The sequence below is a fragment of the Setaria italica genome, chromosome I (genome assembly GCF_000263155.2).
Source record: "Setaria italica strain Yugu1 chromosome I, Setaria_italica_v2.0, whole genome shotgun sequence".
NCBI classification, from domain to species: Eukaryota; Viridiplantae; Streptophyta; class Magnoliopsida; order Poales; family Poaceae; genus Setaria; species Setaria italica.
The window spans coordinates 6,805,470-6,821,182 of record NC_028450.1 but is presented as its reverse complement, the minus strand read 5'-3'; the positions used below and the strand labels follow the sequence as shown (position 1 = coordinate 6,821,182).

The following is a 15,713-nucleotide window of genomic DNA, read 5'->3' as shown; positions in this document are numbered from 1 at the left end:
ACATCGTCTAGACGCCAGCGTCAGGAGCACAGCCGTGATTTTGCCTTGTTATGGCCTGTAGTAGCCCCTGTGATGATGGTAAGTAGGCTATCTCCAGTGATCACGAGGTGTTTAATCTTCGTAGTACCAACTTGTTGCAATGGCATGTGGGGAGTGCAGCCACCTGGGGCGACGGGGCCTGTATATGTGGGAACTGGGGAGTTCAGCAGCATTGCGCCAGCATGGCAGCATGAGAGGAGCTCAGCAGCCGTGGGCCAGCTTCAGTGTCGCGGTAACAGCTCCTTGATGGTGGTGGCTTTCTATTGCCTGAAAGAACCTCCTGCAACAATTACAATGAGCAGTGCATTCATCAACACACGATTACATCATTCAGAAAAATTTGATGGCGCATGACTGGACGATTCATCTGATAAGATAATTTTAAGTTTGTATGTAGTACTCACGCTTAGCAAGTGTTTTATAGTTTCAATGACAATTTATAAGGTGCTGTGCCAGATACCAGATAGGAGGCAGGAATTCTGAGGTTTTGCTAATTGGGAGCTGGTTAAAATCGCTACCAAGCATCAAATAAGGTTCTAGACAGGAATGAGAGATTTTATGTGATCCCTTCCATGCTTTTCATGAGAAAAATCAACAAGCTTTAGCACTTTGTCTTCGTTCCAATAAAACTAAACGTATGACATACGATTTTAAAAAGTACACAACAAACACCTGCAATCTCAAAACATGACATTACAAACAAAGTTTCACCCATCAACTGACTATGTAAGCTTAGTTCTTGGACTTCAACAGTGCTACAATAGTGATATAGCATCCCAGTTTAACTCAGCAACCAAGTACAAGACAAGAATGCAAGAGATATGAAATGTAGATAACCTGTAATAGTTGATGTGCAATTTGAACTTACGAAGAATGGGCTTTGATGATAACTAGAACCTTGCCTAGATAATCTTCGATTTCCTCAAGAATGAAAATTGCTCCACTACCAGAACAAATAAACTCAATGTTTTATCCCCTCATGCCAATTATCTCATCAACATATGGCAGTGGGGTCTTCATTGTCTGCGTAATCTGAAAGCCAAAATGTTATGAAAGAGCAAGGTCTGAAGAAGTGTGACTGTTGGAAACATGATCCTTTAGCTTATATTTACTGAAAAGGAAAAATGACATGGAAAAGATTAGATTCAAAAGATACTGGGCATAATAGCTGAAATTTTAACCAAAACATACAAACCAAATGATAATAAGACCTGTGTTGTTAATGGATCAGTTTGTTGGCTCAAATCTGGAGAGTACGTGTCATGAAAAGATGGATTGCATCCATATAAGAATCTATTGCCTTTTGGATTAGTATGACCCAGCTGATCATACAAAAAAATATGGAAAAAAATCAAGTGCAAAGAAGAATGGGTATAACAGTTGAAATTTGAATGCAATCAGGCAAGGAAACTGACAAAGATTTAGGCTGTCGCTACTACCTACAGAGTATATTGTTTTAGCACACGACCTGTATCATCAAGGAATCAGTTGTGTGTCATCAAGGAGTAAGGGTCACAGAAAGATAAACCATGTCCATACAATAGTCTACTGCCTATTGTTTACTATAACTTTGTTGATCAGATAACCAAAAAACCTGGTTTACGGCAAGAGGATAAACATCAATAAATTGATTTTCTTTAGAAGTATCCTGTGGCTGGGTTACTCCTTGGTTCTGAAATGAGCAAAATAAACATCAATTGCATTAGAATACTACAAGATGCTGAAATATTTATGCAAAGGAGAGCAGGCAGAAATATACCTTTCTTTCAAATAGATGGAGCACACCATGATCAACTAGGAACTTCCAGAGAAGTCAGTGATTTTAGGGCATTGCAAACCTTGAGAGAAGCACCATGTATCTCCACAATTCTTTCATCTAGGGTCTCACAACTCAATAGCTCATCTAGAAGAACACATGGAGCAGAAAGTGTTACAGCTGGACTCTTGAAATCTATATAGCATAAAACTTGATTGCAATGGAAAATATAAGATGTTCACGAGCATGGAATTCAAACTCAACCCTTTATCACAAGCCTAAACCGGATATAAAACCAGCATTGAGAACTAGGGTGAAATTTTTTGGTTGACTGATTAATATGTACCAACAAAATTTAGTATTTTGTAATTTGAACAACCAAATCAATCAAGAGACAAGTAAGAATCCTTTCTATTTCCAATTTTTCATTTGTGGAACAGGAGATATTCAAGCAAATAGAGCTAGTGCAAGTCTTGTGACAAGATTGGTCCTACTTTTTTATGAGAAAAGGTCAGGTGCTGTAAAAAAAACTATGAAAAAGCACAACAAATTGTAAGAGGACTTAAAAACGTATAATAAAATTGCAATTGTGGATGCATGTAATTTAGAAAAACTGAGACCAGAAAATAAATGTGCACCATGGATGTCTTGAATCAGAAATTGAAAAGGTGAAGTACTATATTTTAGAAAAGAAAAAAAAGCTAAGGGAAAGACGTTGGTTGAAGTCACATTCGTTGTCGATATTCCAACAGTGAAGTAACGTTGTCATACCGTAGTTAAAAAAACAGTACACTAATACTTATTAGACTGCACATAACCCATCTAACGACCAACCACTAATGAATACAACCTTTAACTGAACATTTTTTATGAAGATACTTAACAACATACCTTCAACTATAATCCTTATTGTAGCACCAGTACTTTCTTGGATTGACTTTATTGTGACTACTGACAGCTTGTGCAGCTGGAACTACTGACAGAAAATATTACTGGTGCAGAAGCAGATAAAGTTCCATCAGAATTGATCTCTTCTATTCCCGCTTAATTATATGCTTGAATATCATAATTGAAGAATTCATGCAGATATCACATTCAATCCTGATACCTTTACATGATACATTAGTTTTGTACCATTTAATTACGCAATTACAGAATATCATGCATGCAATTTGTTACCATTTAAATATCCATTTCCTAAGCAAGTCAAGGTTCAAAACTTAACAGTGCCGCAGATATCACCCTCTTATTCATAAGACACAGTATGGTTGCCTCCAGAATGTAGCAGCACATTGCAACGAGCAGCGTAACACAAATTATTTGAAGTGTCAATTTCTGAAGTTCAGGAATAAATTTAAAATTCGTCCTACCAAAACCAATGCTACGCAGAATGAACACACGAGGTATAGTTTATATCTCTAGTGTTTACAATCAACAGGCACGATTGCAAGAGCAATCCAGTTTCTTATTGAGTTAATTAATCCCTCAACTTGGTGGAGATAAAAATGAGACCGTACCAAGGAATGCTTGAGGACGCGAGCACGGGTCTCATCGCAGAGGCTCTTGATGGTGTTATGTGACGCCCGGACTAGAGACTAATGAAGCTGAGGAGGGAACGTTCACTGAAGAAGGTGCCAACGACATGTCTCGAGCGTAGCGAGTGTTAGTTGTTATGTGTGTGTGTCGCATGAGTATGGGTGGGCCCCTGTTGGCAGTGAGGTAGCGAGAACTCTTTAGAGAGGAGAGGAGTCTGTAACCGGTAACACTATTATCCGTTTGAAAATACCGAACGAGCAGAGGAACCTTTCCTCGTCCGGTCCCAAATTCCCATCTCTCGATCCGATTGTTCTTCTCACGTCGCAAGCGATCGTCGGTGGCCACGGGTGCGACATGTTACCACGGCGCCCGATGACGCCGGCGACCTTGTCCGTCGGCACCACCTGCCGGAACACGCTCGCGCCGGCCCACCGGCGCCACCGCTGCCTCGCCTCCTCCTTGGTCTTCCTCTCCGCCACCGCCATCTGCGCCGCCTGAAGCTCTGGCTCAACCACGGCGTGTGGGGGAAGGGTCCGGCGGGAGGCGGCTCAAGCACCGGACCATCCGCGTCCGGCTCCGAGTCGGAGGATAGGGCCCACGGCTCCACCTCCTCTGGATCCTCCTCCTCGTCGACGCCACCTTCCGAAATGTCGTCGATCGCAGCGCCCTCCTGTGGCGGCGGGGCCGCGGGCGGCACCATGCCGGAGGGTTTTCGGGACGCGGCAGAGCGAAGCAAACCGAACCGCTTCTTGGCTCTTGGGGTCCCGGGCTGTCGGTTGGGCCGCTGAACAAGGAGGACCGGTAGTTAGCTCGCCTGTGAGTCGATGTTGACTGGTTCAAGATTGAAGGCAGAAGCATGATCGGACGGGTGCATCGATTGTTTTTTTTCCTTCTAAAGAATAAAACGGCTATTTTTAGCCGATTGCCTTTGAATTATAACCTTTTTTTTATTGGAAAAAGTCTATTTTACTCTCCTCGTCTATTTACTTTGTCCACTTAACCCCTAAGCAAAATTTGGGCTCACTTAGCTCCCGCAAACTATTTCATTGTCCAATCTACCTCTAATTAGATTTCTCTTTTTTTTTCTTCGCGTACAAATTGAATTTTAATTTCAAATTTTGTCAGTTGACTTATAACATGATGCTCTAGGTTAAAAAATATATTAAAATTTTTTCATGATTACTTTTAGTACAGTTTTGTATATCTAAGATCAATTTAGTATTATATATTCCTAACCTATGAAAATAATCATGAAAAATTCTTAGTATAATTTTCTAAGGCATCATGTTTTATATATGCTCACGAAATTTGAACTCAAAATTCAAGTCATACACGAAGAAATAAAAAAGAGAAATCTAATCAGGGGTAGATTGGACCAAATTAAATAGTTCAGGAAAGTAAAATAAGCTAAAATTTTATTTAGAAGGTTAAGTGGACAAAATGGATAGATGTAACTAACCCGGAGGACACATTCATTGTTCGATCGACTCCACGAGTCCATTTCTTTTTTAAAAAAAAGATTGCTGCACATACAAGCTTATGCATCATCGAAGCCCCGTTCTCATGCTGCCATGCAATCGCTTTGCCAGATCAAGTACACGGCGGGCAGCAGGGTCAATCGATGATCTGGAGTTCTGAACCCACGAAGAGGATACGGCTCGGCTTAACTTAGGAGGTGTTTGGATACGAAGTGCTAAATTTTAACGGTGTCACATCGGATGTTCGGATACTAATTAGGAGAACTAAATATGAGCTAATTATAAAATTAATTGCAGAACCCTGTGCTAATTCGCGAGACGAATCTATTAAACCTAATTAATCCACCATTGGTAAATGGTTACTATAGCACCACATTGTCAAATCATAGACTAATTAAACTTAATAAATTCGTCTCGCGAATTACACTCCAACTGTACAATTAGTTTTGTAATTAGTTTATATTTAATACTTCTAATTAGCCTCTAAACATCCGATGTAATCGGTATTAAACTTCAAGTGTTGGAGCCAAACAGGCCCTTAACGCTCTGTATTCTACGGCATCCACGCCGACAGGTCTCGGGCAGCAACTTTTTCTTTAAAGAGAGGCAGCAACTTTTTTTTTTAAGAGAGGCAGCAACTTGTTCGCCGCGGGCAGGCAGAGCGATCGGTGGTTCTGTTGCGAGCGGCAGGAGAATAAAGTTTAGTCCCGTGACATCATATATCTGATACTAATTAGGAGTATTAAATATAGATTAATTACGAAACCAATTGTACGGATGGAGTTTAATTCGCAAGATGAATCTATTAAGTCCAATTAATTCATAATTAGCACATAGTTACTGTAGCATCACATTGTCAAATCATGGACTAATTAGGTTTAATAGATTCGTCTCACGAATTAGCCTCCATTTGTGCAATTGGTTCTATAATTAGCTCATATTTAGTCCTTCTAATTAGTATCTAAACATTCGATGTAACAGGAACTAAACTTTAGTCCGTGGAACCAAACAACTTTGTCAACCACATGACCCTGGTATCTGCGGACTGCGGGTGATGAGCAGGCGGTGCACGTTGCAGTTGCAGGAGTCGACGCCGACCACGGTGGCTACCTCCTTCTCTTGCTCCGGCGGGCGCGGTCGACGCCGACCACGGCGGCTGCCTCCTCCTCTTGCTCTAATGGGCGCGGGCGATACGATCAAGGAATGACGAAGCATGCCCAAGGATGACGACATTGGGGCGCCGTTGCCGTGCTCCATCAGCCCGGCCACCGTTCGGAGCGCGCGTGCGTCACCCTCCCTTGCCTCCTTGCCGACGTGGCATCGTGGAGGTGGGCTGCTTGCCATGGCAGGTGAAGGTGTTGGAAATATGCGTTTAAATCTACCGGATATAAACATGAGGTATATTATGTAACTTATTGCTACTGTTATGTAACCGAATTTTAGATTCAAACAGACAGGCGTAACCCGCAATATGCTCATTAAACAGTGTGTAAAAGCAACATAAGCAAAACAGATGTAACCAGAACTTCTAAGCACATAACCTTCCTGCACATGATGTAACCCAAACTGTAACAGATCCAATTTGTGGACTTACAAATCAAGCATTTCGTCCTTGTGTAGACTCGCTGCAGGGTTACTCGGTGCAGTTCAGATCGTTGATGTGGCAGTGTAGAACGTAGTCGATCGATTCGAGCGGTCGCACAGTTGCGCTGCCCCTCGTGCATGCTTCACGATGGCAACGCCTCGGAGATACCGCTCACCCTCCTCCTCGATGCACGCCAAAGAGAAGAGCCGACGAGATCCAGCAGCTCAGTACCATAGCACACTTCACCGGTGGAAAAAGGGAGAAGAGCAGTAATTCGTGGGTGTCTCGTGTGTGTTTCCTTGGACGTTTCCAGGACTTTTTATAGAGATAGCAGCCTTTTGCTGACCATTTCTACTATAAAATCGTCTCACTAATTGGCAGTAGTAACTGCCCACTTAATTCCGGAGTAAGGCATTGACTGCGTGATTATCACCTCTAATGGCTGTTGCACACACAAACAGCAAAAAGTCACGAGTCATGCAGTTGGTTACGTGAAAAGGAACGTGAATACGCGCGATCGGTGCGTTGTGTAACCTAAGTCACATTCTCTTATTTATTTACGTATTCTTAGCTTCCACCATCTCAAAGTAGCAGTACGGGTGCACTCTTAGCTTTGACATGGGTGATTTTTCCAACAGAAGGAAGGAGGCCGTGACAGCCGGAAGATAAAACAAGCTGGTTGGTGGTGCGCCGGCGCTGGCAGAGCGATCCGCCGCTGTCGGCTCTCGGCTTGACCACGCGGATGCATGAACTGGGGAAGGGCGCCTCTATTTCGGATGCAAAGTGATGCCTCAGCCCTCAGCATGCTTCATTGCTCTGGGAGTCGGGACATGGAAAACTAAAGGCAGTGATCCGGAGGTGACGCGATGCGAGGAGCGGCTATGCTCTTCACAGAGCAGCAGGCAGGGTGTGCACTGTGCAGGGATTGGATTGTGCTGGTCCAACTACTGCCTGGCAACAGAACACGCCCACCCGGCCCGGCAGCATCGCCGGCAACCCGCGACCGGCTCCTCAACCCGGCGACCGCACACGGGAGCAGCGCGGCGCGTGGCGACGCGAGAGCGCGCGGGACGAATAAAGAGGAGGATATTCCAACCACGACGTGGTTGGCGCCAAGAGGGCACAATTCAAAATTTCCTTCACATTCCAGTGGTCGGTTGGTTGGGTCATGGGCCATTGTGCTTCTTTGATTAGGCCGTCTAAAGCTAGACGGAGACAGCGGGCCGGGCCGAAGCTCGTGGGGTGTTTGCTCCAAATCTTCGCCAAGCATGCCGCTCTACTACTAGTTGCTTCACTGGACACAACAGCAGTCACTCCTCAGTTCCTTAACATAGACAGTACTGGTCGCTGGAGTTGCTGCAAGCTGCTCCATGTTCCATTTTCCAAATGCTCCACAGAGCAGCTGCATAAAGCATATTTGTCACTGTAAAATTGGAGAACGTGGGTGCCTAACTTGACCGGCCACGGTTGCATGTTAATATATAGCCTGGAGGCACAAGATTACATTGGGCCGGGAATGTTGTTGTTTACATCATACAAATTAAAGATAGACAACTCTATCTAGCTAACCGAGTCCATGACAAGTATAACAGCCTTTGCTTTACAGATAACATGCAACCATAACTAATTCTAACAGTCACACCATGTTGTTTTTTTTATCACATATCCATAATTTGGCAAGGGACTCAAAGCCAGATACTACACTCAAACCTGTACACTGTGCTAAACCAGCCCACACTTGAATGGCGCAGTCAAAGAATAGCAGTCGCATTGCATGTGAATCAAGATGCGCTGCAGATATCGTGAACTTTCGTGCGTGCTGATGGGCAGTGTTTTTCTGGGTCTTGTGTGCTCCTAACTCAGTCATAAGTTTGCCTCGAGCATCATAAGCCTTCTTACCATGATCCTGCTAGTAACATCTTCATTTCTGTTCACGCAAGTCTACAAATTCAGAAGGATATAAGAGCCTCCTAAGACCAGAAATGACAGAATTAGGACTTCTAGAATCTATGAGTTAATGTGATTTAATCCGACAAACTATTTACTCTTTTCAGTGCTACAGATTGGTCCGGCTAATCCATTTTTTGCTAATGGAGTTGGATCATCTGGTATCCATGGAAACAAGGTTGCTCTACTTAATGGACTCTGAAATGGAAGAGGCACCCTCCAAGGCTGCAGGTGTAAATCAGAATCTGCACTGTACATGGTGGAAGACACTGGACTTCAACTTCCCACCGGCGGGTTTCGCGCACTCGTACCGTCTTGAAGCTGCGATGCAATCTCACATGGTGAACAGCCACGAAGACCTGATGTAATTTGTCATCCTGTTCCTGGAGAACACTGGCCGACTACTGCTTCCGTTCGTGTAATCGTGTACTGTGCTAGCAAGGTCCCTGATGCAGCAGCATGGGTCAGGCTAGTGGCTAGATCAGTTGCTGTAAGCTACAATGAGGAACGGAGTTGGGAGGCGTCGACATCTCAAGGCTCAGCTCTGTTGAGAGTGGCTGCATCTGTCTTCACCGAGGTTCAAGCCCTGCAGGATCTCCAGCAGGTACACCTAAGTTCAAAAGGAGTTTCATTTCACCACGCGCCTATATTTGAATTGATCTGTGGGCTGGCTGGTCGGCTGGATTCAGCAGCGAGACAGCGCAATCTTTGTGATGATGAGAGATGTGATCTCTGCCGCAACAAGGCTTGGTTTGATTGGCTGCTTCCGTGCTCCAGCACCACTGCACCAGGTTGCACAGGATCATGAAAGTATGGTGCAGAAATGAAGGGACTATGATGTCCCTGAGGCATCACAGACTGCCTCTCTGGACCGGATCATGCCGCTTGATGTCACTGAGGGCTGCCATGCTTACATGTTCTCCAGGCTGTCTTGAGCCTGTTCGCTTCAGCTTATAAGCCGGCTGAAAAGCTGAAACGGCTGATTTGTTGTGAGAGGAAAATACTGTTTGGTGGCTGATAAGCCGCTTGAATAAGCTGAAGCAAACTTGTTCCTGAAGATAAGGTCTGCTACCATCTCCCTTTTTTATTTCTCTTCCAACAGAATTCAAGCATACATGCCACATTGGACATGCTTTGGTACCATTCTGGTAAATATTTGGTTACCTTCATAGAGATTTGTGTTACTCTGCATGAATGAAACATCTCTAATGGCACATGATGAGTGATGACTAGCAAAAATGCAGTTAGGTCTCAGAATTCAAGGTCACAGAATTTAATATGAGCACGTGAATACCTGATAAATCCAGCCAGAGGTCTAGATGGCCTTATTCTGTTTGCTGAATGCAATTTGCTGTAGTGGATATGAAAGTAGGATTATCTCGGGAGAAGCAAAGGTCAACTGGCTTCAGATAAACAAAAACTAGCATCAAGTGATTACAAGCATCTACTCCAGGCACAGAATCATCATTCCTCATGGCTCATTTTATTTTCATGCAAACTTGTAGTACAACAAAGTCGCTAAACAATGCATTATCAATATTATGGTGTTTGCCCTCTCTTCCACCTTTTACACTTACTGTAGGATCTTTCTTCATATATTCAACAATTACAACATCCATTTCTGGCAACGTCTTTTGTTTTGCTCCATAACACAAAGCACTACAACTGTTGCACTTCTTCTAGCTCCTAATTTAGGATCCCTGAACCGCAGCAGCTTGCTTTGATTCAAGGGACTTCTCATAGTCCTCAATGGATTTGAACAGCTGCGAGAAGTTTCCCTTTCCAAAACCGCCACAACCACCCTTCTGGTATTCCTGCCCCTGCTCGTCCTTCTCCATGCACCCAATCCTTTGTATTATCTCCAAGAACAATGTTTGCCTGGATGACATAGCTGATCCAATTAGATCCAGAATAGTATAGAAGTAGAGAAATTAGCAATCGATGCAGTCAGAAAACACTAGAATACAGGGTTCCATATTAAAGCATTAACCCTGACATCTCAAACCAAAATCTTCAAAAATTAAGTGCAAATGACCACAGCTGATAATTAGTTTATGTAATCAGTTGAGAGATAGGGTGTGCTTGCAAGAAGAATCAAACATTTGATTTTTCACTCAGTACATCCTTCTTTCAATCCCTTTTAGTTGTCACAATCTCCATAAAGATGCATCATGCATCAGGGCACAAAAGGAGTTCCAAGAGAATCTTATGTCCCATACCTTTTCTGTACAGTATGCATGCAGTCGATCAATTAGTTGACTACTACAAACCTGAAATTGTTCCTATTGATTTGGAATTCGACATGCAGGCATGCAATGCAAATACTGGAAAAGTTCAGTTTTCTTTACCTGTCCCCCACTGGCTTGGTGAAGATTTGGAGCAACACCCCCTGGTCATCCCTGTCCACCAGCACCCCCAGTTCCTGGCACTCCTTAATCTGAGCCTCCGAGAGCACGTCCCCGGCGCGCCGCCTCACACCTTCGTAATAGTCGGGCGGTGGAGCCGCCATGAACTCGAATCCGCCCATGGCTGAGCGTGCTTGCATCTCCCGCAGCGTCCTGAGCACGTCGTCGCTGGCCAGCGCGATGTGCTGCACGCCGGGGCCGCCGTTGTGGTCCAGGAACGTCTGTATCTGGCTGCGGCGCTTGGTGCCGTGGACGGGCTCGTTGAGCGGGATCAGCACGGTCTCGGAGTTGTTGGCGAGCACCATCGAATTGAGCCCGCTCTCCGCCGTGCCCACGTCCTCCGCCGTGAACTCGGCGAATTCGTGGAACCCCGTGAACCCGGCGACGTACGCGGCCACCGGCGCCAGCTCCGGGACGTTGCCGACGATGTGGTCGAACCTCCTGAGCCCGTAGTTCAGCGCCCCGGGGTTGTTCACGTTCTCGAAGCCCGGCAGGAAGGGCGCGTCCTCGGCGTCCGGGTAGCTCACGTAGCGGAGGACGACGTCGCCGTAGAGCTCGACCTCGGCGAGGCGGAACCCGAGGCCGAGCTCGACGGGCTTGAACGCGGGGCGCGCGCCGGCGGCGACGCTGGCGCGGAAGGCGTCCTCGGCGTCGGCGACGCGGAGCCCGATGGCGCGCACCGCGAGGCCGTGGTCGGCCGCGAAGCTCCGCGCGGCGGGCGCGGAAAAGGACGGCAGGGATGCGGTTGCGGCGTCGACGCCGTGCGCGTATGGCGCGGTGAAGAGGAACGCGAGGGAGCCCGAGCGGAGCAGGAGCGAGGCGTGCGCGGAGTTCCCCGTGGAGAGGTCGGACCGCGCGGCGAGCGGCGCGCCGAGCCCGAAGGAGAAGCGGCCGGCGGCGGACGTGGCGTCGGCGCACCAGAGCTCGACGTGGTGGAACGACAGCGTGTGGAAGCGGTCGGAGCGCGGGTTGACGCGGACGAAGCCGCGGTGGCCGACGAGGCGGAACGCCGCCTGATCCCCCGCTGCCGGCGCCGCGGCGGCGCCCGGTGCGGCGGCGGCGGGGGTCGGGGTCGGGGGCATGGCGCGTGGCTCTCGGAGGGTGTGGGGGCGTGGTGGCGTCGTCTGCTTGCAGCAGTTGCGCTTGGCTTGGGGTGGGTGTGACCGTGTGGGTGAGGTAAATAAAGGGTCGAGATGATACCACGTGGGCAAAAGATTCTGTGGTGGCGGGTGGGATTAGCCTTCTTATGATTGTTGGTGGGTCGATATTTGTGAAGTGGGTGAGTTGCTGACTGGCCTAGGGACCAACAGCCGGTACTATCATCTTCTCGAGGGAAAAAAAAAAAAAGAAAACAGCCCGAGCCTATGAGTAATAGTGTGAATTGTGAAAACTAGGAGAGGCAATGGTAATATTTCGTGACTATGATTTTGTGGCTTTAGAGCAAGGCTAATAATACAGCCGGCTGCTGGCTGCAAGTATCCTCTCAGTCCATCCATATACCAGTGAGTTCTTCAATATTAATACAAGGCATACTTATCTCTCTTACAAAATTTTTTGGTTCTTGTGTCTAAACGGGTTGTAAGTTTACAACCTGCTTCTCCTCTCTCTTCTCTCCTCTCTCCTCTCTCCTCCACCTCAGCATTCAGCCTACTTACAGCCTGCCATTATACTTGCTCTTATCGTTCCCCCCTGCCTTGCTCTTCCCGCGTGATATTGGATACTCCCTTAATAAAAAAAAAGTCATTCTGAAATTCAAAATTTGTCCAAAAAATAAGTCATTATACTTAATTTTTCATATATGCATGTGCATATAGTCATGCATCAGTTCAATTAGCACCAAATATGACTAACAAATAGACGCAATTAGGGTCATTTTACCTCCTTAATCTATCCTAAAATTACTTGGGTGACTTGTTTCATGGGACGAATGGAGTAGATTCGATAATGCGCAATAGGTACGTTTTGTGTAATAAATGAGTGCATAAGGTAAGTATCAATCAATTCACACGAAGTGGCTGAAGATGTACATACTTGTCATGTGTGTTAAAACCCTCGTTAAAACCCATATAAGGAAGTTCTATAAAATCTTGAAGAACTCACCATCTCAAAGATGAGCCATATAAACTTTCAAATTCAAACTCAACATGATTTGGAAGATGAAAAGGGTAAATTTGGGTTTAAAAGAAAAATAATAAAGTATGTTATTTTTGTCCTTTGTGCATATATGTTTGACATTTGTGTGTTTTTGCATCTCATGGATGGGATGGAGTTTGGCCGTAAAAATTTGCGCGGCAACGGTGAGTTAGTTTTTCAAATTTTTTGAAATATCTTAATTACGACTTTTGATAGAGTTTTCAAGTTTCCAATACTTAGCTAGTTTACAATGGATATGGTATTATGGTTCCAATAAGTAATGACGCCTTGTTGTTGTTGGGGGGCTTTCATCCACCTACCACGACTAGAAATGAATCTAATAATGATGTTTCTTACGGGTGATATTTTCATACCTATAATTAGTTTTAGATTTTACTATTTTAGACACCTCAGAGGCCAGATCCTCTTACAATGCTCAAGCAAATGTCTTGCAAGTGATGAAACTATAGTCGTGACATGCCAAGTTTGAGCTAGGGCTTATGGCAGAAATGAGATACTGATTTTAGTTTGTTACATTGCTACTCCCTCCGTTCCAATGGGATTATAGTTTTATCCGCAGTCAATTTTTTTTAACTTTGCTTAGATAAAATTAGACGAGTTTCACTTACACAAACTAAATCTCTTATATTTTAAACAGTAGTATACCTTACAAATCCTCAAGCAGGGACACTGATGAGTTAACCTTGTGCTCATGCATGTGACCTGTAGATCAATATTTTCTCGCGTAGACTAAAAATGTAGTTCAAATTGTGCCACATGCTGCGTGCAGTCCCTTCTCCACCAAACAACACAATACATGTCACGTACTTTGGGTAACCAAACATAAAACATGCCTAAATGGCTGCATCATGCTACTGAACGAAGGTACCGAAACGTTTGCGTCGCTTGATTTGGATAAGTGACGCGACAGATGGTCCCGAGATCCAGACCCGTGAGGATATGCATCCGACCTGTGCCCATGCTGTGCTGCCCAGTTCCCTGTTTGACCGTCTCTGCTCAACCAGAGGCTTCAGCGTCTCGTCCTCTGAGGCTCTGCTAAACCCAGACGCACTCTTCGTGCACGTAAGCTGAGTCATCACGCCCATCCGCAAAAGCGACAACGAAAACATCGCAGCGCAGATGCCAAAACTGAACAGCAAGAAAAACTATTGTGATGAGAAGACAAATAACAGACGTCCCGTGAGTGACAAAAACATCAAAGATGCTGCTGCTGCAAGAAGCCAAAAACAGAGCAGTGTAGAACTTCACGAGCTATGACTAAAAAAGAGTCCGAATTTTAAACGCGGAAGAAAATTTAAGTTTGAATTGTTGTGCACCCACTCGCGAGAGAGGGTACCCTCCAAAAACAAGCGTATGCTGCTTTGTGTGGCGAGCGCACGGTACTCTTTTGAAAGAATAGTTGGCTTTGTGCTCACCACGCAGCTGTGTGAGCTGGGACGCCGCGGCTGAGATTGGGCCAGATCCAGCTGGTGTAACCAGCTGTGTTTACTAGCTTGGTCGGTCTTCTAGACTAGACTCATGCGGTGCAAAAATGACCTGCCAGCCTGCATCATGTGGAACGCAAAAATCGACCGTTTTATGCGGTGCAAGCCCGTGCGAGCGTGTTTTCACGCATGCGGAGGGAAGTCGGGAGATAGACGTGACCTGGCACCATAATTTGAGCCAGCTAGGGTTACCACCGCCGGTATATAGTGGTGGCCTCCCGGGCGTGTCGCCCTCTTCCCTCGCAGACGCGCCGCCTCCACCAACTCCTCCACTCCTCTCTCCTGTCTCCCTTTTGCACTCAACTCCTCCACTCCTCTCCTCTCATCCCGGCGACTTTAGGGTGGAGGCGACGGCACGGCTGGTTGCGGGACGCCTGATCCGGAGGTGTCCATGGTCGCCTGCAACGGCGGCCGCGCGTACTTCTTCACCGGCAAGCGCTGGGTCTCCGTCAGCAACGAACACTGGATCTGTGCTTCGTCTTTGTCACCGAGCAGATCTGCTACCTTTTCATCCCCGGCAACTTGAGCAACATCTTTATCCCCGGTGTGACCTGCTTCTTCCTCTCCACCAAGCAGATATGCCTCATCTACTTTCTGTTCTAGGCATCCCTCGGCTTGTCCACTAGCACACGCTACTTCCTCATCTTCCCCACGATAGTTGTCTTCATCTTCGTGTAGGTATTGCCCGAATCCACTATCCTCTTACAGTTAGGGTGGAGGTTCATCTTGTTTGCGATGGGGTAGGGTCTCCTACGGTGGAGTTTTCATATTGGTGTTCGATCTTTTACGATTTGTTGGGTGGAATCCCTCGGGTTAGGGTTCCCATGGAGTGGATCTGATATTACGGTTTCTTTGTGTGATTAGTGGGGTATCCTCGTCGGATCTGCATGTCTATTTGATGCAATGTTCTGGCTTCTATGCCTTGGCTTGTTGTCTACAGTCGATTCATGAGGTTATTTACAATTCATGTGTAGTTACCGCATGGATGTGGACTTGTTGCCATGAACCTGTCTCTAATGTCGGTTTGTGTTGCTGACAAGGAGCCTGCTCGAGGCTAATATGGTTGTTCTATGAAATAATGAGCCTCTGGGAGGCTACCTTGGGTAGCAACCGTGGCAATGATATTGTTGTGGGATTTTCTTTGTTCGATGACGTTGACGAGGAGCCTCTGGGAGGTTACTTTTCGTAGCTGCCGGGGCAATGATACATATTGGACTTGTTTCCTTGTATGCTGGCTGGTTTTGGGGGATGATGTGTTTAGGAGGAGCCTCTGGGGGGCTACTTTGGTAGTAGCCAAGGCAGTGATACCTGTTGGACCTGTTCACTTAT

General features: G+C 46.0%; 1 protein-coding gene and 2 pseudogenes across 1 annotated transcript; 1 reads left to right on the top strand and 2 right to left on the bottom strand.

Moving 5' to 3' along the window:
* Positions 1–202: 202 nt before the first annotated feature.
* LOC105914036 lies at positions 203–4,031 on the bottom strand (annotated as a pseudogene).
* A 4,049-nt stretch (positions 4,032–8,080) lies between these two features.
* Positions 8,081–9,306, top strand: LOC101756807 (annotated as a pseudogene).
* A 487-nt stretch (positions 9,307–9,793) lies between these two features.
* On the bottom strand, positions 9,794–11,897 carry LOC101764497 (4-hydroxyphenylpyruvate dioxygenase). Its single transcript, XM_004951730.3, has 2 exons — positions 10,690–11,897; positions 9,794–10,219 (listed from the first exon to the last, which is right to left on the bottom strand). The coding sequence occupies exons 1-2, from the start codon at positions 11,826–11,828 to the stop codon at positions 10,033–10,035; spliced, it is 1,326 nt and encodes a 441-aa protein (XP_004951787.1). The 5' UTR covers positions 11,829–11,897; the 3' UTR covers positions 9,794–10,032.
* Between the last annotated feature and the right edge of the window lie 3,816 nt (positions 11,898–15,713).